The 25,938-nt window shown below is 41.9% G+C and overlaps 1 protein-coding gene across 1 annotated transcript; it reads left to right on the top strand.

The window, feature by feature from the left end:
- The first annotated feature begins 1,347 nt into the window (after positions 1 to 1,347).
- GPT2 (glutamic--pyruvic transaminase 2) lies at positions 1,348 to 25,869 on the top strand. Its single transcript, XM_069868831.1, has 11 exons — positions 1,348 to 1,526; positions 10,541 to 10,630; positions 12,119 to 12,227; positions 14,334 to 14,467; positions 16,744 to 16,987; positions 18,408 to 18,487; positions 19,031 to 19,167; positions 19,849 to 20,023; positions 20,838 to 20,993; positions 21,850 to 21,962; positions 23,186 to 25,869. Exons 1-11 carry the CDS (start codon positions 1,440 to 1,442, stop codon positions 23,274 to 23,276), a joined length of 1,416 nt encoding a protein of 471 aa, XP_069724932.1. The 5' UTR covers positions 1,348 to 1,439; the 3' UTR covers positions 23,277 to 25,869.
- Positions 25,870 to 25,938: the final 69 nt, after the last annotated feature.

A 25,938-nucleotide genomic window follows, 5' to 3' on the forward strand; every position in this document is an offset into this window, starting at 1 on the left:
GCCCCAGGCCTTTTAAGACCATTAGCCTTATTCCAATGCTGCTGCGCCATGGTATGTGCTGACGAGCAGCATTCCAGGATTGCAAGCAAGGTGCACGGTCTCGTTTGTTGTGCCAGCTCGGGGAGGTGGCAGGAACCCTGTGTCCTCCTTGCTGGGCGATCAATCGGGCAGCCTGGGCAGTGCTGGCTGGAAACTTTCTGCTGTGCCAGCTGTTTTGGGGGGCGGATTGTAGGTGGAGCAGGTGCGCATGGACCAAGAGCAAAGGTTAATTTCTGTTCTTCTCCTGGAAAAATTAGTGGTGCCAAATCCACTGGACGTCAGTTTTTAATAGGCTGGGTAGCATTTCAAGCCTGATTTCCTATGAACCCTGTGACACTCAAGATGTCTGGGAAGTCTACGCGTATACACTGAGTGCAAATGCAAATGGAAAAGAAATGGAACATTTCAGGTGACCTGATTGAAGTTTATTGCAAAATCAGTTTTGGGTTTGTTTTTGTGGTAAATTTGACCTTGACAAGTCTCACCACAACTTGAAATTTTTTTCTCTGAACTACATTTTATCAAATCTGGAAAGAAAGCCCTGTGACACCGCTGGTTAATTATCAGTCAAAAAGCTGGATTCAGGCAACACTTGGCTCTCCAGATACACAACCGATGGCTGCAAAGGAAAAGGGTCCAAATGTATAGGCTCCAAAATGTACCATTCCAGAAGTTAAAAATATGTTAAATATCAGGGGGCCTGCCACGTCCCGAGACAGGAACTGAGGCTGCAGGTAAAGGAGAGCGGCTTTCCGGAGCCCGGAGGCGGCAGGGAGGGCGAGGAGCGGCGGGCCGGCTCCGCTCTGGCCCGGGAAGTCTTTCCACGCCCAGGAACAGGTCCGGGAACGCTCAAAATTTAGTCCTTGGGTGAAAAAAAAGAAGTTTTCTGCACCATCTCGAGACGGTCCCTTCAGCGCGAACCCCGTCCCATTTCTGTCCTTTGGTTCATTACTCAATTATGGTTCATTAGCAATTATTTTTACATTAGCACAGAGCAAGAGAGGATCTTGAATGAGGACAAGGACCGGCACAAACGAACTCGGAACCGGAGCGCGACGGCCGGCGGGGCGGAGGGGACACGGAGCGAGGGGAAGGTGCCCGGGCGGGCGGCGCGGGGCCGCGGCGACAGCGCGGGGCGGGGCTTCCCGCCCGGCCCTCAGGGGCGGAGCCGCCGCGGAGCGGGCCCCGCGCTGGTGCGGGCGCGGCCCGCGGTCGGTGTGCTGGCGCCGGGGATGGCGTCGCCGAGCCCGTAGCGGCGCCTCCCGCTCGCGGCCATGCTGCGGCTGGCGCTGGCGGCGCGGCGCGGCCGGGGCGGCGCGGGGCGGCGCGGGGCGGCCCGGGCCTCAGCCGCCAGCGCCAGCCCCACGGCGCGGCGCGAGAAGATCCTGACGCTGGAGTCCATGAACCCGCAGGTGAAGGCGGTGGAGTACGCCGTGCGCGGCCCCATCGTGCTCAAGGCCGGCGAGATCGAGAAGGAGCTGCGCAGGGTGAGCGCGGGGCGGAGCCGCGGGACCGGCCCTCACACCGCGAGGGCGAGGGCTCCGGCCGTCCCCGACAGCGCGCTCCCCTCTCCCCGTTCCCCCTCTCTCCCCCTCTCTCCCCCTCTCTCCTCCTCTCTCCCCCTCTCTCCCCCTCTCTTCCCCTCTCTTCTTCTCATGTCCCTCCTCCTCTCTCCCCCTCTCTCCTTCACGTCTCCCTCCTCCCCTCTCCCATCCTCCCCGTCTCCCTCTTCTCCTCCCTCCTCTCTCCGTCTCCCCCCCCTTCCCCCTTCGCCCCGTACAAAATTAAGCATCCGGTCATTCAGCGCTTGCACCTTGTTCTTCATATTTTCATCTTAGTCCTTATTTTAAGACTTAACGTTGAAAAAAAAACCCACTTGGGAATTCAGGCGTAGCTTTCCCTGGTGTCGTTCACGACACAGCATTCCCCATCAGCATGAGGACTCGGTTTTGCTGTGAATAAAGCACCTGGCATAGTTACTTTTTTGTGTTTCAAATAATACTGCCTGCCTTCACTGCTCTGGAAAGCCCTGCTGATGTGTTCTTGCAGGAACTGCGCAGTCTGAGCAGTGTATGTAAAGTGCCTTGAACAAGCTGGTGCCATGGCAATGCTAACAAAAGGGGATTATGTTAATTCTTTGGTCTTTGTGTGACTTGCTTCCCTTTGTTTTAGAAGGTAAAGCATATTTGCAGTTCACTGTATATTACAGTCGTTTCCTTATGTCTAACTCAATTATTAAAACCATCTTCTTTTTTAGAATTGTACTTCAGAGTGGCAATGGAAGATTGCATTTCCGAGCCTTTGTTTTGATTTCTTGCCTTAAAACTTGTTTATAGAAGTGTCATTGTCTTTACGCAACTGGGTTCTCTTGTAGGTGCCTTTTCCAGAGTACAAAAGCTTCCAGTGCTCTCGCTGAGCATGTTGGTTTGTAAGTTGACATCACAGGGCAGGAGATACCGCTTGACAAAACAAATATAATATGGTCTTCAGGAATTCCTCCCAGCTGCCCTGCTTCCTTCACTTTCCAGCTGAGTCACTGACAGAGAGAATGACCTCTTGTGCGCTTTTTGAAAAATGCAAAAGCTGGTCATTGCCAGTCACTTTATTAAAAGAACGCTGTGGTGGTTGTGCACTCACTTTATTAAAAGAACGCTGTGGTGGTTGTGCGCTCGCTTACGTGGCATTTTCCATTTAAAAGTTGTTTTCCTGAGCCAGTCTCATGGAACATCATCAGTGGCTACTGGTATTCCTAGACATGTGACCATGCTCCGAGGTGACTAAAGCAAACAACAGCCTCCCTGTTGGCAGTGAAGGAGGACAGTATTACTGCAAAAGTATCTGCAGAGAACACCAATCAACTTCAGGGAGCCGCTGAAAGACTTCATTTTCCTCCACACTGCTCAAGTTACTCATTCCTCTGTGCCTTTTGGATAAAAATACTGTTATTCCTCCTGTTGTTTAATCAAACTAGCTGGTAAAGTTTGCAGCTTTGAGTAGTACCTAGGGTCCTTATAACTTAAATACTGTAGGTTATCTAAATGTCTGTATTTTGGTCTAAAATCGACCTCAGTGTGATCACAGGTCAATGGCATTGCTTTGTTTTACTTTTGATTCGAGCTAGACAACTACTTGCTTCATCCCTCTTAGCCTTAGAGTTAGGTCAGCCACTGCTGGCAGAATTAATGCTGCCTGATAAAGAAGAGACGCTGAAGCAGTTGTTGGGGAAAGGTGATGTCCCACAGCATTGCTAGATCCACGATCACTCCTCCCTGACAGCAAGAGGGTTTCCCATAGCAGCTCTGCTGCATGTGGTGGGAAAGGGGCTTTGCACAAGCATGAAGGCTGTGTAGTCGACATGGAAGCGCTGCCCAGGGAGGTGGTTGAGTCACCTTCCCTGGAGGTGTTTAAGGCATGGGTGGATGAGGTGCTGAGGGGCATGGTTTAGTGTTTGATAGGAATGGTTGGACTCGATGATCCGGTGGGTCTCTTCCAACCTGGCTATTCTACGATTCTATGATTCTGGCTGGTGGCAGGAAGAGCAGGTGGAGACGAGGCCATGAGATACCCACTAGTGTCTCCGTGTTTGTCCTGTCCTGCCGAGATGCCTCAGGGCTGTTGGTTTCCAATTGAAAAGCATCTTCAATGCAGACATTGTCTAATCTGATGCAATAGACTCTCCCCGACTTGGTTCAATTTGGTTGGACTGCATACTCGTGTAACGTATACAGCTTGTGACGTGGACTATAAGAGTTGCTTAAAGCTGTGTGCACTGTGTAAAATTTCCCTTTTCCTTGAGCTTTGTTCTGCAGTCTCAGGCTCTGAACAGCAGTTCCTCTGTTACTTTACCTGGCATTTGCTGCTTTGGTGTATTAATTACAAACGATTGCAGCAGGAGCTGTAACTGCACCGTGCACATAGCAATAAGGATTAAAATGTTGCTGGAGAAATCTCTGACTGGGCAATTTAAGGGGTAGTTCTTTAAAAAAGAAAATAAAAATGAGGCACTAATTTCAGCTGATGTGCTCAGGATTAAGTCAATGAAGTGACAATTTAGAATACTCAGTTAAGGCAGAATAAGGGTAGTTGCTCCATAGTGGGCATGCTGTGCTTGGACTTCATGAGTTCTGTTGGCCTGTGACCTGTATTCATCTAGGTAGAAAACCAAGGGTTTGACCTACATTAGGTCTTTCCAGCTGGAAATATTTATGCAAAATTACTTACTTGAATCACTTCTCTGAATATTTTCTTTCATAGTTTTGAAATTGCATCATCCTTCAAAAGTGAAAATCTGATTTCTTTTCCCCTCTGCTAGTGACAATCAGCAGGTGATTCTGGCTTCTGATCTTACTCTGACACCTCATACCCTCTTTTTTCCCCATTTCCTGCTTAGGTTTTACATGATGTCAAGTTCTGTGTCACGTTAAACTGCTTTATCCATACTTGCAAAGCATGCGCAAGTTAAACAGCATTTCAGGATCCACAAGGCAACTCGTATAACATTGGAAACTGTGCCTGGCTTTTAGCGTAAGGCACATATTAGGTTTAAGACTTCCAAGTTACTGAAACAGAATTCTAGGGCAGAAAGGGGTAGAGGGCTAGTCTGCAGAGACACATTGGTAGGACGTCGCAAGCGTCTTCAGATCAGCACAAGCGGGGAGCAGCGTGTTCCTCAACTGGCCTGGAACTATGTGCCATTGACTGCAGTTTACGGTCAACACACTGAAGCCCAGTTTGTTTTCTGAACAGCCACTGTGATCTGACTCATTTTCACAGTAAAACGGTTGTACAGTCCTGTGCCCATGGTTTTGTTTGCAGGATGGTTGCAAATAGGTTCCTATTGCATGTTTATTCTTAAGTCACTGACTCACTCTCTGCATTTCTGTTTAGATAATTAAACTACCAAAATCCCTTTTACTTATGGAGCTACAATCTTAGGCAGCTTCTGCTAAAGCGTTTTGGTTAAAGACTGGAGCTTTTTTTTTTTATTTTTCTTCCTTGATAACTAATTATTCAGGCTTTTAAATTGAAAGAAAAAATTCTGACTTAGAATCCAGACTTAATTGTCAGTGTGAGTCGGCTCTGTCCCTGGGAGTTGTGGAAAGATACAACACAATTTAGACAATAACATGCAGAAATACAATCTGGCATGCCAAGAAAAAGATACAAGATTGACTGGCACACCCAGTAATGAAATATGTTAGGCTTAAATTACCATCCTGTAATTTTCTGCTTTGAATACGTGACTGTGTGCACACTAAGGGAGAATCTCCCAGGCAAGAGCATTTGGCCTCATTAAGACAGAACTGGTGTTCCTCATTCGCCTGTACCTGTTGCATACAGAAGTGAATCTGTAGTAAACCTCATGTGTTTTAACAGGGGGGAAACTACTGCAGGTGAAGATGAAAGAAAATGAGCTTTAAGAATACAATTATCAAAATCATACATTCAGAAGCACACCGCCCACAAGATCCAGTTATTTGATCTTTTCTTGTTTAATACAGTAGCAAAATCTATTCTAAAATATCCCTTTTCCAATAGATCTTCAAGTTAAGAGGGTCCTAATCTCTCATCTCCTTGTAATGAGCATTGTTTTAATTATGGCATTTACAGTCACATCAGTATCTGGGGCTTTATTCTATATGGGTGAAATTTCTGAATGCAAGTGCAATTTGAACAGTGTATGAAGTAAAAGTAACTTGAGGATAACTCCTGTTCTGTAGTCCCTGGATCAGATCTGCCAATTAATGGTCAGTCCCACTGAATTCCTCATCATATCAGAGACGCACGGATCAACCCTGCCATTTCAAGTAAAAATCTAGAATTTGCCTTCTCCATCCTTCCAACAACTGTTCATGTCAGCTTGAATTACCTGTGTAACACAGACTTAAAGCCTTAATCTGTGGAAAGCAGGTCAGGTTTATTTTTCTACTGTGAGCTGTTTTAATAAAAACATTGGAATGCTAGTTCAGGCCTTCAGTCCCTATTAGTTAAGGACCTCTGGACAGTTCTTTCTTGGCCCTTGGAGGAAGGAAATAAAAAGCATCCAAGCAACTTGGTTACTATAGCGTAGGTCTCAACTATGCTGAAATGTTTGGTTTTGCCAGCTCTCCTATTATACAGCTTGTTCGTGCAAGTCATGGCAAAACCAGACTTGGCTTGTGCTAGGGAAGTAGCAGGATATTTCACAGTGTGGTGGTGTTGCCAGATAACCACCAAGCGGAGGCTCAAAGCAATGACCATGGAAATGAAACAATGAGGAGCAGCCACGAGTGGACAAATTCTTGAACCAGAAATCATTGAAATGTCATGGTGCCCTCCAGGGATTTACAACACTTCACATTTTCATGGTGTAACAGGTGGTAACACACCTCACGTTTAAACACAAGCCTTGTTACAGACTGAGGGGTTTTCTGTGGTATTTGCTGAAGACTTTAGCAAAGGCAGCCTTAGGTTTGCACTCCTCTTTACTCTTTCTGGGCGCAGTGTGTGTTATTTTCCAAAGTCTCAGCATTCTTAGCAGGCACGCTAAAACTCCTGAGGGACAAACCAGCTTCTGGCAATGCATTGCCCTCACCTTGTTCCTTGGGATACTGTATGTTCTGACATCTCATTGAGTTTTTGATGAAGTAATTCTCCCAATACCTTTTCCATGGTGACTCTGCTTGAGAGGCAGCTCATCATTTCACTGTACTCCTTACCTGCTGGGAATTTGAAAGTGCAAGATGGCTTCTTTAGCTTCAAAAATGGCTCCTACAATTGGTCCCTTTGCTAACAGTTTCCAAAGAATGGCAGATCAGCTTTGTTCCCAAGATGAAGATGACTCTTGTAGTTAGGACAGCAAAGGCAGAAAGGTGCAGCAGTGGTTGTTCTGTAGGTCTGGGGATTTGTTTTCCTCCTTGATGTGGTTTATGGCCTCTCCAGAGATATGAGTATCAGTCTGGCATTCACTGCTTCCACGTTTGTTATTAAGGCTCCTGTTCTGCAAGCTTCCCTGTTCCAAATCTCTGCTGGCTGGTAGAAGCCAGTCATGCTCCAGTCAGGCTGCCTCTTAACACACCCTTAAAGCCTACCTGTACTTAGAGGGAGAGAGAGAGAATATGGGAGTGAGTATGACAGAGAAGAAAAAATGAGAGAGAGAGGGAGAGTGTGGTGTGGGATAGCTCTCTGTCTCTAGAAGAGAGCAAAACCATGCCAGTGGCCTGGCTTCTGCTCCCCCTGAACGTTCCTTGGCTTGCCAGGGACTTAAGCTGTCTTAGCACAGGCAGGTTGCTGACATGGTCAAAGCCTGCTTGGTCTTCTGCAGTGAAATCAGCTTCCAGTCAAACTATGTCCTGGTGCAGCACTTTTTCTGCTGTTCTACAACACTGCCTCCTTTAATACAGATATTTTCATAGACCTTCCAAAAGTATTTGACATTCATTTTCCCTTGGACGCCCATGCACACTAGTGCCATTGCCAGAGGAGAAGCCTTGAGACAAGTAACCAGGTCTAATGCCGCTCATCGTAAGGATTTGAGTAGAATTCCACCTTGAACTCATCTTTCTAGACTTCCTTTGATGCCAGCTTCTGATACTTTCGCTTTGAAACTTGGACTCATTACCATTTGACACTTGTTCTTGCCTGCTGTTGTTTCCTGTTCCTTCCTTCTGAAATGGTAAGGTGGGACTTTTTGTTCTGGTGGAATCTAAACTAAAGCCAAATAACTTTTGATATTCCTCCTTCCCATAGAAAGACTGGAAATTGAGTAATAGAAAAAAAAATGAGAAAAAACTAAGTGACATGCACTTTTTTTCTGGATTTCACTAGGATGGGATTTAGGGGATCTTGTGATGCGGTTCTTAACAGTTGCTGATGTGAACTCATTTTCAGGGAAGGTAAAGGCCTCCGTTATTGAATAGCACCTCTCTTCTGAAAGACAAAAAGGGCAACAGCGCTTATAGCTGAGACCAAGAAGTACGAAGTGGTCAAGAGGACTCAGGGCCCTTAAGCAGGCATGTGGGAACAGCATGTCCAACAGAAAAAACCAAATTGTTCCTCTCCACCAAGATTTTCCATTAAGATGAATGGGATGTGTTTTGCTCTTTCTCCAGATCGATCCTTTCTGTAGCAATGGTAGTGTAGGGGTTAGGGAGGAAGTGATGGTCACGTACTTGTGTTTGATGCCCAAGGGCAGTGCTGGCATAAATACCCAAGCTGGCACTGGCAGAGATCTGGATTGTGTCACTGCTAATAAGCTATGACATTATTTACATTAAACCTGACACAGACACCAAAAAGCTCTGTTACCTTTGTTGTAAAGGCTGTACCACTGTACAGACTCCAAAGGTAGACTGAGTATGAAGTGCAGGGATCCTTTCAGCGTTTCACTGACTAAAGAAGCAACTTTTTTATTGCAGATCACAACAAGGTTTTTGTGCAAAATCCATCCAGTTTGGCTAACACAATGTTTTTTTGTGGTTAGGAGGTTTGTCTGTTCTGGTTTTAATCTGGTAAGACTGTCGAATTTAGGGGAAAGAAAGTAGCATGCCTTATTCTGTAGTGATTTGTGTTCCTGTGCAAGTCTGGTGAGGCTAATTCAGTTTGCTGAGTGGCCAAAGTCAGCCAAAATTTGTGGGGCTTCCTCTTAATTTCATGCAAACAGAATTTATTCTCCTTCTATGTTTATCTTTTTTTCCTGCTTATTTGTGAATTAGGTTGGAACAACATTTTGCTTTCAGTGGACCCTTGGTTTAGGAGAACCAATTTCTAGCTGTTTGCATTACTGACAAATCACTAAACTTCAGCCTGAGGTACCTGTGATCTTCACCTGATGTCCCTGTTCCTCATTCTTCATTTAAATGTGAAATACAGCTCTTATTTAAGCACTCAGTTAAATCAGCAAACATAAAAGCAAATTACTTGATGGAGCCATTGTGTCACTTTCAATTATTTTAAGTGAAATTTTTTTTTTCAGTTCCTTCTAAGTTTAACGCTACATGAAGTGCTTTGACACTCTTGAGTCAGGATCCAATTGTCTTGTTTTAAAGCCATTTCTACCTAGCTATTTAATTTCAAAAGAAAAACCTAAACACTATCCGTTATGTGATGGACTTGACCTGCAGTGTGCATTTGAATTAATCCCAGAATCTCAGCATGGTGGGGTTGGAAGGTCCCTCTGGAGCTCACTTAGTCCAACCCCTGCTAAAGCAGGGGCAGCAACAGCAGGTACCACTTTATCACATAACCTCTCAGCCACACTATGCAACCGTAAACCTCCCAATCTTGGCACACCTGGGAATCTGTGTCCATGGACAGTACTAGTATTTTGGTCATTATTAGCTTTGCACATCTGAGTTCCAGTCTGTCACTGGTGTCCAACACATAATCCATGGTAGAAAACCAAAAATTAGTTAAGTCTCGTCAGCCACATGTTCTATATCCAAATTCAGTAACTTGCTGTAAATACATGTGCCATAAAGGGGCTTTTTGAGTTCAGTCCACAGCTGGAGCAGGCTGTGATAGGTAATTCTGTACAGAAAACCAATTGGTCTGTTCTGCAGTTCACGAGTCCATGCGAAAAATCTGTCCTTGCTAGAAGGCCTCCCTGCTATCTCTCATACTTAGATATACATTAGAAAAGCTATAAATTTATTCTTGCCTACCTCACTCATTCTTCATGTAATATTGGCCTGTACTGTCACTTAATCATTTATATTTAAATCCATGATGGATTTTTTCTACCAATCAGTTCCTTTCTTTTTTTTTTCCTTATTTTAGTTTGCTTTTTAAAGAGCTGCGATTGCTAATCAACATTCATCAACTGTTTTTTCACTGTTTTGATAATGTATTCAGTTTCTCACAGGAAAAATGGCTGTCTGTTCAGATTCCAGAGTTCAGGAAGCTTTTAAATATTCATGGTGATTATTTAGCACTTCTGCTGTTTACCATACAGCCTCGCAGTGATATACTTTGCAAAACATCTATGTATGGAAAACTGGAGTCGTCACACAATGAATATTAAATCTAAATAGAAGACAAATAAGCAAGCAGGAGCATTACTGTTTTTACTCTAAAAAATACTAAAGGGCTTGAGGTTTCTTTGGTTGGTGGATTTCTCCAATGTCTTCAGATCTTTTTAACTTCTTGACTGATCTTCTGACCCCCTCTACCTAGGGGTATCAAACAAGTTGTTGTACTACTGACAATTCAAAATGCCTTTTTTTTTCATCTTTTCTACTTGAGTGTGTAGTTTCCAGGCAAGCCAATCTCTTACTTGTAGTTAGCAGAGGAAAAAAGCCAGCCTACCATTTAAAAATGTCTCACAGTGAGCATCATTTCTGTAAAGCATTTGAAATTTACTGGCAGTGTTGTATAAGGAATGCATTCAGCTTTTCCTTAAACACTCTGTCTGTTCTGAGTTCAGGCACTGTTTAGTTACAGCCGTAGGACAGACACCAAAGAAAGAGAAATTCCTTATCATCTTCTGTGCCCTAACAGTACATTGTGAATTATCTCATTTTAGGGAATCAAAAAACCTTTTACTGAAGTTATTAAAGCAAACATTGGAGATGCACATGCAATGGGACAGAGGCCAATCACCTTCCTTCGTCAGGTAAGAATATTATGAAATATTATCTTTGATTTTTTTTTTATAAGATTACCAAGAATGCCTTAAAATCTGTCTGACGTTCATATTAGTGTAAGTGATTCCGTAGATACACTTTGACTTAAAATAATTCTTTTGTAAAGAATTACACATTTTGACTTCTGAGCTGAAACCCTATGCTTTGCTCACCGAGTGTCCTTATTTGAGACAGTGGCTTTCCTTACTTTTCAGATGATTGCCCATCCACACATTCTCCTGCCACTTCTCATATATTGTTAGTCAGTGCACTCATTTTGGATCATGCCCTTCAAAAACGGAAGTAGTTATCTTTAAAGGAACAAACAAATACCTTTCCTCATCTGTCAGTGTACTCTTAAGACCTGCATGCAGTTGGGTGCAACAAGTTATGGTGTCGCTGATTTAGCATGCTTTGCCACTGGGCAAGCTAACTGGCAGGTTAACATTTAGGTAGGACTACATCAGAATCCACATTTGTATATTATTCCTGAAACACAAGCAAGATTTAAAACTAGTGTTATGCTATTTACTGAGCATCCCTTACACACACACATAAAATTCTCAATCTATAATAATGTAAATTCAGAGAGCTCCAGGACAAATTGAAGCCATTTCACACTGGGGGTCCAAGTGATGAGATTGTAAAATTGAGGTATGCGGCAAACTGTGAGCAAACTTGGAAGACCAGAGCTTCTTAGAAACTATTCATATTCAATGTTATTAAAGGAGATAGTGGGTAAATGGGAAATCCTTTCTCCCCAAGTCTGTGTGCACTCATGGATTAATTCCTCAGTCACTGTCCCTCAGGATGACAGCAGCCCATCCATATTACACCATGTAAGCATAAAAATGAGAGAGACACTGGGAGAAACTAAGATGTTCTCAAGCAAGACCTCTAGATTCATAAACTTGATTCTGCTAGGTCATGTTTCCATTTTTACTATGTTCTAGATCACCACTTCTGTTTTTAATTTAATATTTCCTACAAATTCAAATTAGTAATAACTATAAGTTATTTTTGGGAAAGATTATTAGAACATGCAGCTGGGACTTCAAAATTTGATCATATTTCTTAGCTCTGCTCCATATTTGAATTCTTTAATTCTTGTCAGTAAAGTGGGCTAGTAACATACACAGAGTGAAGGACACAGCTATTTAGAGGTAACATGAATAATTACCTGTGTTTTACTGTGTTTGCACAATGCATAGCTCATTCAGGCTCCCATCTTCAGTCTATAATACAAATAGTTAATAATTCTGTGATTGTTTTTATTGGCAGACCTTGGAACCCAGTTAGATTTCTTCATTTCTGTGAGGCCTACCCTTAAAATAACAACTGCAAACCCTTCATCAATAAACTTTGTTTTAAATTAGCTAGTATGCATGACCTTAATTTCCAAGGAAAGTTAACAGTAATATAACCAATTTAAAATAACCACTGAGAAGTGGCCAATTTACATTTTGTTGGCACTCTAGGTAGTGGCACTGTGTACATACCCAAACCTGTTGGACAGCCCAAGTTTTCCAGAAGACGCCAAAAAGCGAGCCAAACGGATCTTGCAGGGTTGTGGAGGAAACAGCTTAGGTAAGCATCAGTTTCAGTTGATCCTGTTCTTACTAGAATCAACAGAGGAAGTTTCAATATCTGTAGTGCTGAGATTTCTCAATCGTGTTTTGTATGAGTACAAGTCAAATGTGAGGTGGCCTTGGGCAAAATGGCAGGGGGGTGTTCACAGTGTGGCTGACTGATAAGTGATGATAATAGCACACATTTCTGATGAGACTTATCATGAAGAGGAGGAGGTATGGATTATGCAGTTGTGGAGCCCTCACCAAAATAACGTCTAGGCAAAACCCTGAACAGAATGCTGACCCGGGCTCTGATGGCTGAGTCTACTGCTAAACCTGGGCAGGGCTGTTGACAGTTTCATCACCTTGAGGTGCTTCTCTGCCAAGACTCCTCTGTCCCTGTAACAACAGGGACAGTCAAACAGTGGGTGTCCCATCTCAGCTGGTCCAGGTCACAGTCCTGTATCTTCATTAATTTAGCATTTATGCTATTTATCATATAGAGCCTCACTGTGATATACTTTGTAAAACATGTGTATATGGAAAACTGAGGTTGTCACATGATGAATATTAAATCTAAATAGAAGACAAGCAAGCAGGAACATTACTGTTTTTACTCTAAAAAGTACTAAAGGGCTTGAGGTTTCTTTGGTTGGTGGATTTCTCCAATGTCTTCAAATCTTTTTAACTTCTTGACCGATCCATCTCTACCTAGGGGTATCAAACAAGTTGTTGTACTACTGACAATTCAAAATGCCTTTTTTTTCATCTTTTCTACTTCAGTGCGTAGTTTCCAGGCAAGCCAATCTTTTACTTTTAGCTAGCAGGGGAGAAAAGACAGCCTACTGTTTAAAAATGTCTCACAGTGAGCATCATTTCTGTAAAGTATTTGAGATTTACTGGCAGTATTATATAAGGAATGCACTCAGCTTTTCCTTAAACACTCTGTCTGTTCTGAGTTCAGGCACTGTTTAGTTACAGCCGTAGGACAGACACCAAAAAAAGAGGAATCCCTCATCGTCTACTTAGCCTATATATAAATGTATCTAGTACGTGCACATGCAGCAAAGACCCATGTATAGACCTAATATTACTTTTAGTCCTATAAAAGTAAATATTTAGAACGTGAGGGGGATTTGTGCCCTGATTTGCCATTTTGACCCATGCACTTGTGCAGTAGTTGCAAAGTTTCTTTGTCTTTAGCAGTTATGCTTTCACAGAAGTATTATCAGGCAGGCTGCTAGCATGTAACTGAGTGATGAGAGGTAAGTCAGGCACAATTATTCCACTCCAGCCAACAAGCAAGGAAGATTCTGCAGCTTCATGGCAGTGTTCTAAATTAGATGTACACTTGTCACTTCATTGTCCATCAGTCCTTGGTTTCATAGCTTGAATCCGTTCCTCTCCTTGGCTTAGACTTATTTTTAATCTTTATTTGTTGCATAGGCTCAGCAATGATGCATGCAGGCATCTAACTATTTACTTAATAAGATTATGAGTTGTGCTCTGTAAACTGCATGCGAGGCTTGTGGATTCAGGTGATCCTAGATGTTTCTGCTACAAGTAATTGAAAAGTAGTTGTGGGAGATGCTGTACAGGGAGAGGCAAGCAGGGTTTGAGTTTCAGACTATGGGAGAAAATGGTATTGTATTATTTTTGTATTACAAAAATAAATTTATTTTTGTCATGGATTTTTAGGAAGTTATTTTTCCTTTCTGTTGCACATGTTAATTCTGTTCCTTGTTCCCATCACTTAAACAGATGTTGGTTTACATTATGAAGTGGTTTTTACCATAAAGAAAGTAGCTAGGAGATGGTCAAAAGGGACTGTGGTCCCAGTTTGCAAAGTAGTCTTTAAATCCTAATTTTTAGCAATACAGTGTATTACTTTTGTATTTTAATGATACTAATTATATTTGTCTAATGCCAAATGAATTCTTTTGCTCCATGAGCCAGCCAACTCCCTATTCTTCTCCATTAAAAAAAACTGAACAGTCCTGGGGATCCAGGGCCCTCATATATACAAATGACTTCCTCCAATAACAGATCAGAGTTTAGCAAGCAGACAGAAAATCTGATGTTCATTGTACTCAGTTCTCATCTCATTCTCTGTTTTTCACAGGATCTTACAGTGCCAGTCAAGGTATAAATTGCATCCGTGAAGATGTTGCTTCATATATTGAAAGAAGAGATGGAGGGGTTCCTGCAGATCCAGATAACATCTATCTTACCACTGGGGCAAGCGATGGCATTGCTGTAAGTGTTACAGTTAAATCTGTCCCTTCTTGGTAGGAGTGATAACTTCTCAGTAACCTTTGGGAATGCAGATCTCTGTTGAACCTCTGGTCTCACAGACTCTAGTGAGTTTGATCTAACAGGTACTAGAGTCACATTAAGTGGATATCCAATACAACCAATTACATGTAAGATGCCAGCTAGGAAACAGGCACATGAAGACAAAGTCTTTTAATACACATTGACTACTACCTTTTGCAAAGGTAGTATAAACTGTGCAGGTGCCTAAATGTGAATTTAGGAAATTCAGCTAAAATAATGGTGCCCTCAGTGATTAAAATTCCTAAGCCCTGAAGATTAGAGTGTATGAATCAGTGGCAGAGAGAAGAGGGAATGAACCCAGAGAGGAGAACTCACAGCAGCTCTTCTTGCTATTGCAGGTTAATGCTAATGAAAATCCCAAAGATCTGTTCAGTAGCTAGCCTGTTTGGGGAAGACTTTGGGGTTTGGCTTCAGCCAAGGTTTAGAGATGGTCCTCAGTTAAGAGAGGAATAACAGTCTCTACTAGATTGTTCCTTTACACAGCTGTATCTACTGATATTGCAACCACCACCAGTTCTTTGCAACCACATTGCTCTCCCAGCATCCTGAGGAGGGGGTGCATATGGAGAGGGAGGTGCTGATCTCACCTTCCTGGGATCCAGTGGTAAGACATGAAGGAATGGTTCAAAGCTATGCCGGGGAAGATTCAGACTGGACATGAAGAAACGTTTCTTTACTTAGAGGGTGGGCAAACACTGGAACAGACTTCCTAGAGATGTGGTCAGTGCTCCAAGCCTGTCAGTGTTAAGGAGGCATCTGGACCGTGTCCTTAATAACTTAGCCAGCTCTGAATTGGTCAGGCAGTTGGACCAAATGACTGTTGTAGGTCCCTTCTAACTGAAATAGTCTGTTCTGTTCTGCTCTATTGTATTTAGCCAGCCCCTTACAGCTGGTTAGTAAAAGTTTTTTCGAACTGACCTCTAGTGGCCGTGTTCAGAGTGAAGGTGTTCTGACATGAACAGTTCTCCAGAGGTCTTCAGTGAATAGGCTTTCCAGAGCTGATAATGCCAAGCATTATACTGGCAGCTTGTCAGGAACAGCAGCAGAGCATAACAAATCTGTACCATGATTATCTGGTGTCACTAGTGGTAAAAAGGCAGCAGTACTTTGGCATATCCAAGGATAAAGCAACTGCTGTGTCATAACTTGGGGGACAGAGGATGTTACAGAGTTTTTAAATTTGCATTTGGACCTAATTATACATTTTAGATGCTTGGTATTTTTAAACTAGTGGTGGGTGCAAAATCATTAGCTTTGCAGCTGAGTTAGTATGTGAGGAGAGGCACGGAGATGCAGATTTTGTTCCAGAACCAATGAGAAAATGGAATGATACCGCTACTCTACCTGAAGAGTTACTTTTGGTTTACACTATCACTTACGTGTTGATAAGAATGCCTGCTTTGATTGCAGCCGCACTTCAGACTTCTCCCTTAATTATAAAGGCAAGAAAACTCTCCTCTTCCTACACCAAATGCACGCTTTAAATATAAAAAGCCTACATGTAGACACAGCCAGCCAGCCACTGGGCACAGGTAAATCCTCTGGACTGACCTTAGCACAAGCATGACATTTCTGCCTGTATCTGCTGGACATAATCCACAAATGATATATTAGATTCCCATCCCAAGATATGCAGATTCTTAGTCTTTTGTGTTACCTGAAAATGAAACCACAATGCAAGTCTCTAGCTTTGTTCGCACTTGGCCACTGTTGCTCCTGATCTAAATCAGGTCTCACTGTTTCAAAGGAGAAGCTCCATGGATCTCAGGTCTAATTTCTGGTTTTATTTAGTGGCCTTGTGTGTTAAGTGAGGTAAAATGAGTTGAAGGCAACAAGCAACAGCTAGCCGAGGCTTCTTTGCTCACAGTGGGGCATGTTGGAAGAATCTTGATCTAGGTATTCCGCTTTCAAGCTTTCCCTCTAGCCTTCTGCTCAGCATGTTTTTCCATGATCTTTAGAAACCATGGCATGCAGAGGAATTCCACTGAGCTGAGTTAGACCATCCTCGCTCAGCCAGTAACTTAACTTGAAATGAACAGATGCCCTCTGAGATGAGGTGATGTCTGTATGGTGCAAGAGCAGAGATTGACCTTAGCCCTGGAGTGCTTAAGAAGGAATGTCAGTAACTTATTCTAGAGTACACTGTTAATTCTGGTGTGTAACTTTGTTATTACTGTTTCCTGCTATTTCTCCAGACAATTTTAAAGATCTTGGTCTCAGGAGGTGGAAAATCCCGAACAGGAGTGATGATCCCTATACCGCAATATCCCTTATATTCAGCAGCCATATCCGAACTAGATGCTATCCAGGTGAATTACTATTTGGATGAAGAAAATTGCTGGGCTCTCAACGTGAATGAACTTCGCCGCTCCTTGACTGAAGCTAAGGCATATTGCAATCCCAAGGTCCTCTGCATCATAAACCCCGGAAATCCCACAGGTCTGTAGCAAATTTGTTTAATGAATGGGGTTGAAGACCAATTCTTCCTTTTTTTTGTGTGTGTGACTTTTTCATTTGACATTGCACACAAATCCAAAATACATATCAAATATGTAAAGCCAAATTCTAGAAAGCAGTGCTGAATGCAGCACAGCATGTCACACTTTTAGGAACTTACTTCCAGTCTCATGGAACTCCAGGGATTTGGGAACAGAGGAGCAACAGATTCACTACTGGATCCCATATGAAGCCACTGCTTCCACTGAACTTTTGCAGACTTGTGGAATGACTTTCAGTCACCTTTGGTCTCTCTCGAAGCTCTTGTCTCTGACATGGCCTGTAGCCTCTTGCTCTGAGAGGCAGGGACTGCAGGCACGCTGTGCTCAGTGGCAACGACTGCCTCCTGCAGAAGAATGTGGTTTTTTGAGTAGTTGAGATTGCTTAGTAAGTAGTTCTCACTGTCCCGGTTAGTTTGAACTCCAGAGCTACAGCTCTTCTTGCATGAGCTGCTCTCTGTGACGCAATGTTTTGTCTTCCCACAGTCAGTGGGAAGATTCCTGCACAAGCACGGAAGTACTATTCCTGCAGAAGCTCCGAGGTTCCTATAGGATTAAGTACAACCTTAAACTGTAGACCGTGTGACAAACGCAGAAGGATCAGGACTGCATTGAATAACTCTTTGCCATGCTAAGAGGAATCAGACTTTCAAATAAATTTGCTTCAACCTATTTGAGACTATTAGGACAAGACAAGTGTCAGTCTCTCATTATATACATCAATGTAGTGTTTACTAGCTTTATTTTGCATTGCTGTCAGTGGCTTTGGAAAGAAGTTAACAAAACTTTAGTGAGAGTAAACAGCCCTAAGTGGTCTCCCTGCTGCTTGTCAGCAGAACTGCAGTACAACCCTGTGCATGAGGTTTTTATATATTGTATATAAATTACATATTGTTGTGTATGTTCATAGCTGACTGTGCTCCTGACATGAGGTGGCTTGAGTCCATGCATCTTCCTTGAGACAGGAAGGTACACTGCCAGCTAGCGGGGCTTGGCTCACAAACAGGAAGATTATCTGTCCAACTTCTGATTAAACTACATGGTGAAATAACTTGCCTTTGCTTAATCATCATGCCTGCGAGTATTTCAAATGATGAGTTGTACACAGAGTACACTTAATAAGTTATTGATTACTGTAGCTCACACTTTCTTTGCTTGAGATAGACTGTTACCTTGAACCACAATTGCTCCAAAAATGTTCCTTAACATCACACTTAGTGACTTGAATTCTAAAATTCTACAGTGCTTTTCTGAGAAAAAGAGAGATCATCCATTGAAAAGCTAGTAGCCTAACTAGGTCTGGGAGAAAAGATTTGAAGATGTATGTTCCACTAACTCTTTCTGCTTTAAACCACAAACTATAGGACAGGTGCAGAGCAGAAAGTGCATTGAGGATGTGATACACTTCGCTTGGGAAGAGAAACTTTTTCTTCTGGCTGATGAGGTAAGGGCATACTCTGTTCTCTCAAAAGCACAGCTAAGAGTACACATATAAGGTGTAATTTTGTTCTGTATGTGGTAGTGTTTTTTTTTAAGTACAGGGAACAGATTCTCTGTTATCATATTGAGACATGAACAGACATGCAAGATTCTTAATGTCAGAGGATTAATATGAGAGGTGGCTTGATCTGGATTTGAACTAGAGAGAAAGTTTAGGGGACGCAAGCAAGATACACAGGGAAGAACTTTGCCGGAACTGGCCTAAAAGTCTGTGCAATACTCAGACCACTTCAAATGAAAGAAACAGAAGGAAAAGAAAATTAAATTACACAAAGAAGCTTACTGCTTTTCCAAAGGCTAAACTATGGCTACATGAGATAAAGTGTATCATTACAGTATCATTACTTAACAAAGAACCTTGTGTCTTCTAACAGCTCTAAGTTTACAGTGTTACTGGTGTTTCTTCGGTTCAGATCTGGCTCTCTGAAAGGCCATCTTTTATCCTTAGTTGGGGAACAGAGCACATTAATGTCTTCTGACTGTTCAGGTTTACCAGGACAATGTGTACTCTGAAGGATGCCAGTTTCATTCTTTCAAAAAGATTCTGTATGAGATGGGACCCGAGTACTATAACAATGTTGAGCTGGCCTCTTTTCACTCCACCTCTAAGGGATACATGGGCGAGTAAGTCTGCTTTAGTTTTTTTTTATTTCATCTTCCTCATTAATCTGGTTGGACAGCCATTTCATGCTAGTAACCTGAAGGCAATCTGCTGTCTTCTATTAATTTTAACTAAAAACTATTAGGAAAAGGAAAACAAGCATTTAAACCAGAGAGTAATGTGTTAGCTCAGTGTTCTTCCAAGTACTGAATAATAACTGTATTTATTTCAGACTCGGTTCCACAAAGACAGAATCCTACAGTCCTAAATCAGACTTGCGGTAAAGAAAAATAGTCTCCAGCAATCAAGGGAACAGCTCAAGAATCACTGGAATGCTTGATATTACAGATATTTGGGTTCAGTTGTTTTGGAGAGGAAGAGATGGAAGAAAAAGTATTTTCTGGTTAGATAAATGCTCTTATGGCCGTATACTCTTGTTCTAAAGAGCGAACAATCCAAGTCAATTGTTAACTTGCCAAGCAGGGAAGCTGCATGTACACGATTTTCTCTGTATGGGATAGTAGGGCTAAATGGCACATTATTTAGTTCCATCTTAAAACATTATCAGTACGGCATCTGTTTCAACAACCTGTATGTTACATATTGTAAGGTCTTCATGAATTGTCTTTACACTTCTGCAGTTATTTTAATTGCTTTTCCAGTGTTTGAGGTTAACTGATATTTTTTGTTCACTTTAATCACAGATGTGGCTACAGAGGAGGCTACATGGAGGTCATTAACTTGCACCCAGAAATTAAAGGACAGCTTGTTAAGCTGCTTTCTGTTCGCCTTTGTCCTCCTGTCTCAGGACAAGCCGCAATGGATATTGTAGTGAATCCTCCCATACCTGGAGAAGAATCTTATTCACAGTTCATAAAGGTCAGCAATAAAATGCTTGTTCTTTTTTACATTTCCTAAACCTGTCCTAAGTACTGTGAACTCAAAATACGTTCAGGGACCAGACTTTTTTCTTGTACAGTCCTTCAGTAACAGCACTTTGCAGAACCATGTGGAGTATTTTAAATTAACTCAATACTACTACCTTTAAAAGTACTTTTTATTCTTTTATGATTCCTGTGTTCAGGAACCAAAAAACGCTAAGAAGGAATTATTAAATCAGCTTTCTTATTAATATATTCAACTTTTCTCTCTGTTCAGCACGGTGAAAGAATTACTAAATGAGATATGCTTTCGCTAAAATCTAAGCAGGAATTTAAATTCAAGTACAGTTATAAAATCTGCTTTGTTCTTCAGTAGCCGGTGCCTCTCTATACTGAACAATATGGTATTGTGTATTAAAATATACACATAGTCTCTCACTTGTAAAGATGAAACTGAATGTGGCTCAAGAAATTAAAGTATTGAGTTGGATCAAAGGTTCAGCTACCTCTAAGAGTACCTTCTCTAAGAGTAGCCAAGAGCAGATGCTCAGGAAGAACGTAAGAAAAGGGCATGCAGACAAGAGACTTCTGCAGGTTGCTGTCTTGCAGCACTTTGCAGCTGTATCCTGCTGTTGCCTGTTGCACTGCTGTCTGTAAGAGTGACTGGAATTAGGAACACCATTTGCTGTAATAGCTCTGCAAAGCCCTGAGAGTGCTTCATCTGGGGAAGGCTTCTCGAAGAGTCATCGTTTCCTCTGGCATTTTTATTGCCACTTTAAATATGTCAAACTGAACGCCTTCCTTTTAAACAGGAGAAGGAGTCCGTTCTGAACAATCTTGCCCAAAAAGCCAAACTAACAGAAGATATGTTTAACAAAGTACCAGGAATTCACTGCAATCCTCTTCAAGGAGCCATGTATGCTTTCCCACGGATCTTTATTCCTTCCAAAGCCATTGAGGAAGCAAAGGTCAGTCAGTCATTTTAAACCAAATCCATTTTGACTTTCACACGCTTGTGCCTGTCCCTTGTAATGATGAATTTTTATTCCAGAGTGAGTTCACGTAGTTACACAAGCAGTACTTCGTGGACTACATATGAGCTTAACTATAACATGACCTTTGTTTTAAGGGAGGGAAATAAACCAGAGCATTTTGTCACACTGGTAAGGCTTCCAGGGGGAGTGTGTTATCCAGGGATCTTAGTGTTAAATAGATCAAGCCATCAGGTAGGCAAGTCGGCGGACCCATGCGAATTCCAGACTGCTGCCTGTGCATGGGTGAGGTAAGCCAGCTTTGCTACCTAATATGTAATATTCATTTTTAAGGGGAATTCTGTCTGCACAGCTGAGGACAAAAATAGGGCTGTTTTTCAGCTGATTATTTGATTAGGCGTATAACCTGCCTGTATTTAGGTACTTCCATAGTTATTAATCAGGGGACTTTCTAGTTGATGGGAAAGAAATAGTAACTGCCAACGGAACTGGAACACACAGCTCTCCAATTAATTTAATCTTGTCAAATGTCACTGGCTTAGATTTTTATAAATACAATTTTGAGACTTTTAACAAAAAGTTACAAGCAAGTCAGAGGGAAAAACAAAAAAGTCTAAAACTTTCTTTTGAAGTGTTTCATGTCGGTTCCTGTTATGTAATTCGCCATGTGCACTGCCCCATTAACAGTCGTTCTTCATCTTCTTTAGTAAATAGAATGAGAAACTGATAATGTAAGATCAGGTTTCAGGAAGAAAAGCAGTCATGAAATTCTATATATTTGGAATGTTTTGGTTTCAATAATTCCAAAGCATCCCTTCAATAATTCCCTTAGGCTCATAAAATGGCACCCGATATGTTCTATTGCATGAAACTTCTGGAAGAGACGGGAATATGTGTGGTACCTGGAAGTGGATTTGGCCAGAGAGAAGGAAGCTACCATTTCAGGTACAGTTTCTGTTTGTTTAAAAGCAAATGAACAGTAATAAGCAAAGCACCATCCCAGAGCTTTCTCTCCTGATTAAATATAAGGCTTTTTATATCGGTTTATGTGGTCTCACTCTTTACTGGACATGTTCCATGGTCTGACAGCACGGTCAGAAACCTGCTCAGCTAGATAAGCTTCTCAGGTTTTTACAGTGTTTCCACAGCTTGCTAACGTAGTTTTATTCCGTTTTTATACATTGGCACTTGAAATCCCTTCTCCACGAATATAAACAATAGTTTATATTCTAATTCTAAAGTTGGCTAAGGTGTTACAAAAATTGCCCTGCTTTCTTCTAGGGAAAGAGGGAATTAAACCGTGTTTCCATATGGAGAAACTGTGTGAAAGATGCAGCACTTTCCCAATAAACCTGCTCCTTGAACACACTGAGTAACTTTTCACTTCACCAAAACAAGATGCTGGACTAAATCTTGTAATACCAAAACTGTGAACATAAACGATTGCTCTTACTTCCAATAACTAGCTGTTTACTGTGGCCAAGCCACTGATAGCTAGGGTTTATCATGGAATTTAGTCTTGTTTAGTCTGAAGCCCTATAATGGAAGGTACCTTTCGCCATGCTGGTTCTGCAACACAGATTGATGTGTGAGATATTCGGGTGCCCACAGCTCCAGGAAAAAGCCAGTGTGAGTCCTTTCCTGTACCAGCATGGGAAGAGCTCTGTGTTCTGTAGTTCTTGCATACCGTCTGATAACTCAGATTATACAGAAGAAGGAAGAAATGGACTAAAAGCTGCGGTGTGGATTGTGCATTGTTTTAGTGTTTGTGAATGAAGTTTTCAGTTAAAAAAGAAATTTACATTTACTCATAACTGCTCGCCTTTCAAGCTCAAAAACCTGAGTATAATTTGGCATAACTGCCCCAAAAATGGAAACTGAGTTGCTGTTATTTCTTACTAATAACCCCGTTTATCACTCAACAGAAAAGAACGATTCTTGAATTCCTGTCTGTTAGCCAACTGAAAATAATTGCTTTAGTTTAATATTATAAATTACAGCATAAATGCAGAAAATAAGAGAATCAGCCAAAACAGATATTTAACTCGATGCATTACTAGCTGTGCCCTGAGATTAATCAAGAATTGTGCAAAGATCATAGTCTAGTTTATTCTGAAGATAATGTAACGTGGGTTGTTTTTCTAATTCCTCTAACTGCTCTTTTTCAGGATGACCATTCTCCCTCCAGTAGAGAAGCTGAAGATCCTCTTGGAGAAAGTGAAAGATTTCCACATAAAGTTTCTTGAAAAATATGCATGAAACTACTGTGGCTTTTTCCCGTCATCCCCTCCCCTTCAAGGTGAATGCAGAATGTGAACAAAGATGTGCTGAGAATGTGCTGTTCAACTGATTAACTGAATTCAAACCAGACAGAACCAATCTCAGATACTGCTACAACTTTTGGGACTATTAAATTTAATGTCTAGTATAGAAGACACTGTTGCACCAACTTTTTTTTTTTTTAAGGGAAAGGGGAGAATGTGAAGAAAGCAGTGAGAAGGAGCAGTCAGCTAATTATTTTGTGCCTTGATTGGAAGTTACATTTGTGAACTTTTGACTCAATAGATTGGGAAAGGGAGTTAAAATTACTACTGTTGTGTGGTTTACAAAACAGGAACGCCAAGAGCGATTGCTTAGCTAGGAAGATGTTTCCCATCTTAAAATTCTACTAGACAAAAATTCAACCCCCTACATTGTAGGTATTGTTTGATTTAATTTTTGTTGTGCACAAAGTGTTCTCCAAAGCTGATTCAGCGTGTGGGTACAGCCTGCTTATTTTAAAAAAAAACCTTTGGCAGGTGAGTGCAGATACCATTGAACTTCTGTTAAAAAGAAATCCTGCCATCATAAATCCGAGTGAAACACGCAGTTCCTATTAGGTATCTGCCCAAACCCTGGTTTTATGAAACTGAAAGACAATGAGGAATATTAGCTTCTTATCCTTATGCTATTCAACACATCCCCACGTAAGACAAGGGCATTCAACCCTTCGTCTTGTAACAGCTCCGTGGGACTCCTGTTAACTCACATCTTTTATGCACATGGAACACAGCAGGTTCCTGTCTCAAAGCAGATATGAGCACTGTCAGTCCTTTCAAGGAGGGCAGAACACAACACTATTTCACAATGGCTTTATCTGCAGAGAGCATTTGTATGGAAAGTGACGAGAGACCCGCTAGCTGACTGAAATCTAGCCAGTGCTGGTGAGGGCTAAACCATGCTGTTACCAGAAGAGACGCTAGGAGTGGTTTCTAATGAGGGAAAAGGTGTTTAAAGGAAAATGTCTTGCATCAAGCATTAAGCTAATGGTAATATATCTCATACCTTAATCTTCCACAGCCACGGCGCAGGCTGGACGTTCCTGAGTGCTTATTAAGGCCCAGGTAAATGAGGTCGCTATCCTGGGGTACAGCTCTATTACTCTACTAATCTATGCTAGTTTCCCTGCACAAAGAAAGCTTCAGTTTCTCCAGGGTTAGAAACTGGAACCTTCTTCTAGCACCAAGAAGGGACTGGAAGAGCACTGCTTCCCAGTAATCAGCCATGAAAGCATTAGAGTTTGTCAGACTTAGGCTCAGCATTTTGCAAAGTTTATTCATTTAGAATATCTCATTTAATATAGTAACTAATTTTAAGTTATTGTTTAGAAGTAAGCCCATTTTAATGTCTATTAGCACTTTGTTAGGCTGCTTTTGTAGCTGGTTCAACATCCTATGCTGATCCAGGTTACTAAAGCCAAGGGCTAGAGAATCACCCCATGGATAAAGCATGTGCCCACCTATTATGTGTGGAAGACAAGAGAAGTTGCCAGTGGCTGTGCTTGAACAGCAGCTATGAGTCTGACATAGTTGGTGTGCTTCTTGGAGTTCCTTACTGATGTCTGGGAAGAAGGATTTTGTACTTCCCAGTCACCTGCTGGTGGTCACAGCTTCACAAATGAACACGGCACACTGCTACACAAAGTTACTGGGGGCCTGGGGAAAACAAATCTATACTTCCACCTGTGGAGAAAGGGACTTCTGAGAGGATGGCAGACTGAAAGTACTCACGCTGTTAGCATCCATGGATAAATACAACCTTTTAGTTGTTAGCACTCTCCACTTGGCATCTGTAATGTGCACTAATAAACAACAATTCCAGAAAGCAAAACCTTAGAAAGAGGTCAAAATACTGATGTAAAAATAAGACAAACAGCACTTTCCTGTTCTAGGAATGTGTCCAAATCAGATCTGGCTTTGGACTTGTAACGCAGTGTAGATCAAAGCTAAGACCTAATAATGGAGTTAGAATATTTTTTATATTTTTGTAACTACAGCTTTTTCATGGGATCGTATTTGTAATCTACTAAGTCGATAGATTTTATATTTGCCTTGCATTTGCACCTGATACTTCTAGAAAAACGTAAGGGTTTACAAGTTTCTAATGATAAAGTACAGGTGTTAAGGCTTTTTCTTTTAAGTCGGGATGGCAATTCTTACACTTTTAGATCAAAATATAATGGCATAAACTGAGTTTTTTCTAAACATTCAATTGTGGTGCCTTTTATGTTTCCGACACGATAAGGGGTGACAGTTTGTTCTTACTCCATCTCATATGGAAGGGCGGTGATTCTGTTATCCATCCAAAATATTTGTACGTACTGCGATAAAGTCAACGTGCATTTTTGTCCAGCGATCCCGTAAAGCTACGAACAGAGGCTTATTTTCAGTGTCTTTGAACTACTTCATTAATAACAGACAATCTTTACTTCCAAACGCATGCTTCTAGGTTTGATTTTCCTACGGGTGCTCCTTATAACGGTACTTCAGATGTACGAGACTTCCAAATAATAAAGCACACGTTAACAAAGTAAGGGGTGTGCACTTTCTGAGGCGCGGGGCTCGGGCGGGGAGGGCCGAGGGGCGGGTGCCCAGGGGAGGGG

This window comes from Phaenicophaeus curvirostris, chromosome 14 (assembly GCF_032191515.1).
Source record: "Phaenicophaeus curvirostris isolate KB17595 chromosome 14, BPBGC_Pcur_1.0, whole genome shotgun sequence".
NCBI lineage: Eukaryota > Metazoa > Chordata > Aves > Cuculiformes > Cuculidae > Phaenicophaeus > Phaenicophaeus curvirostris.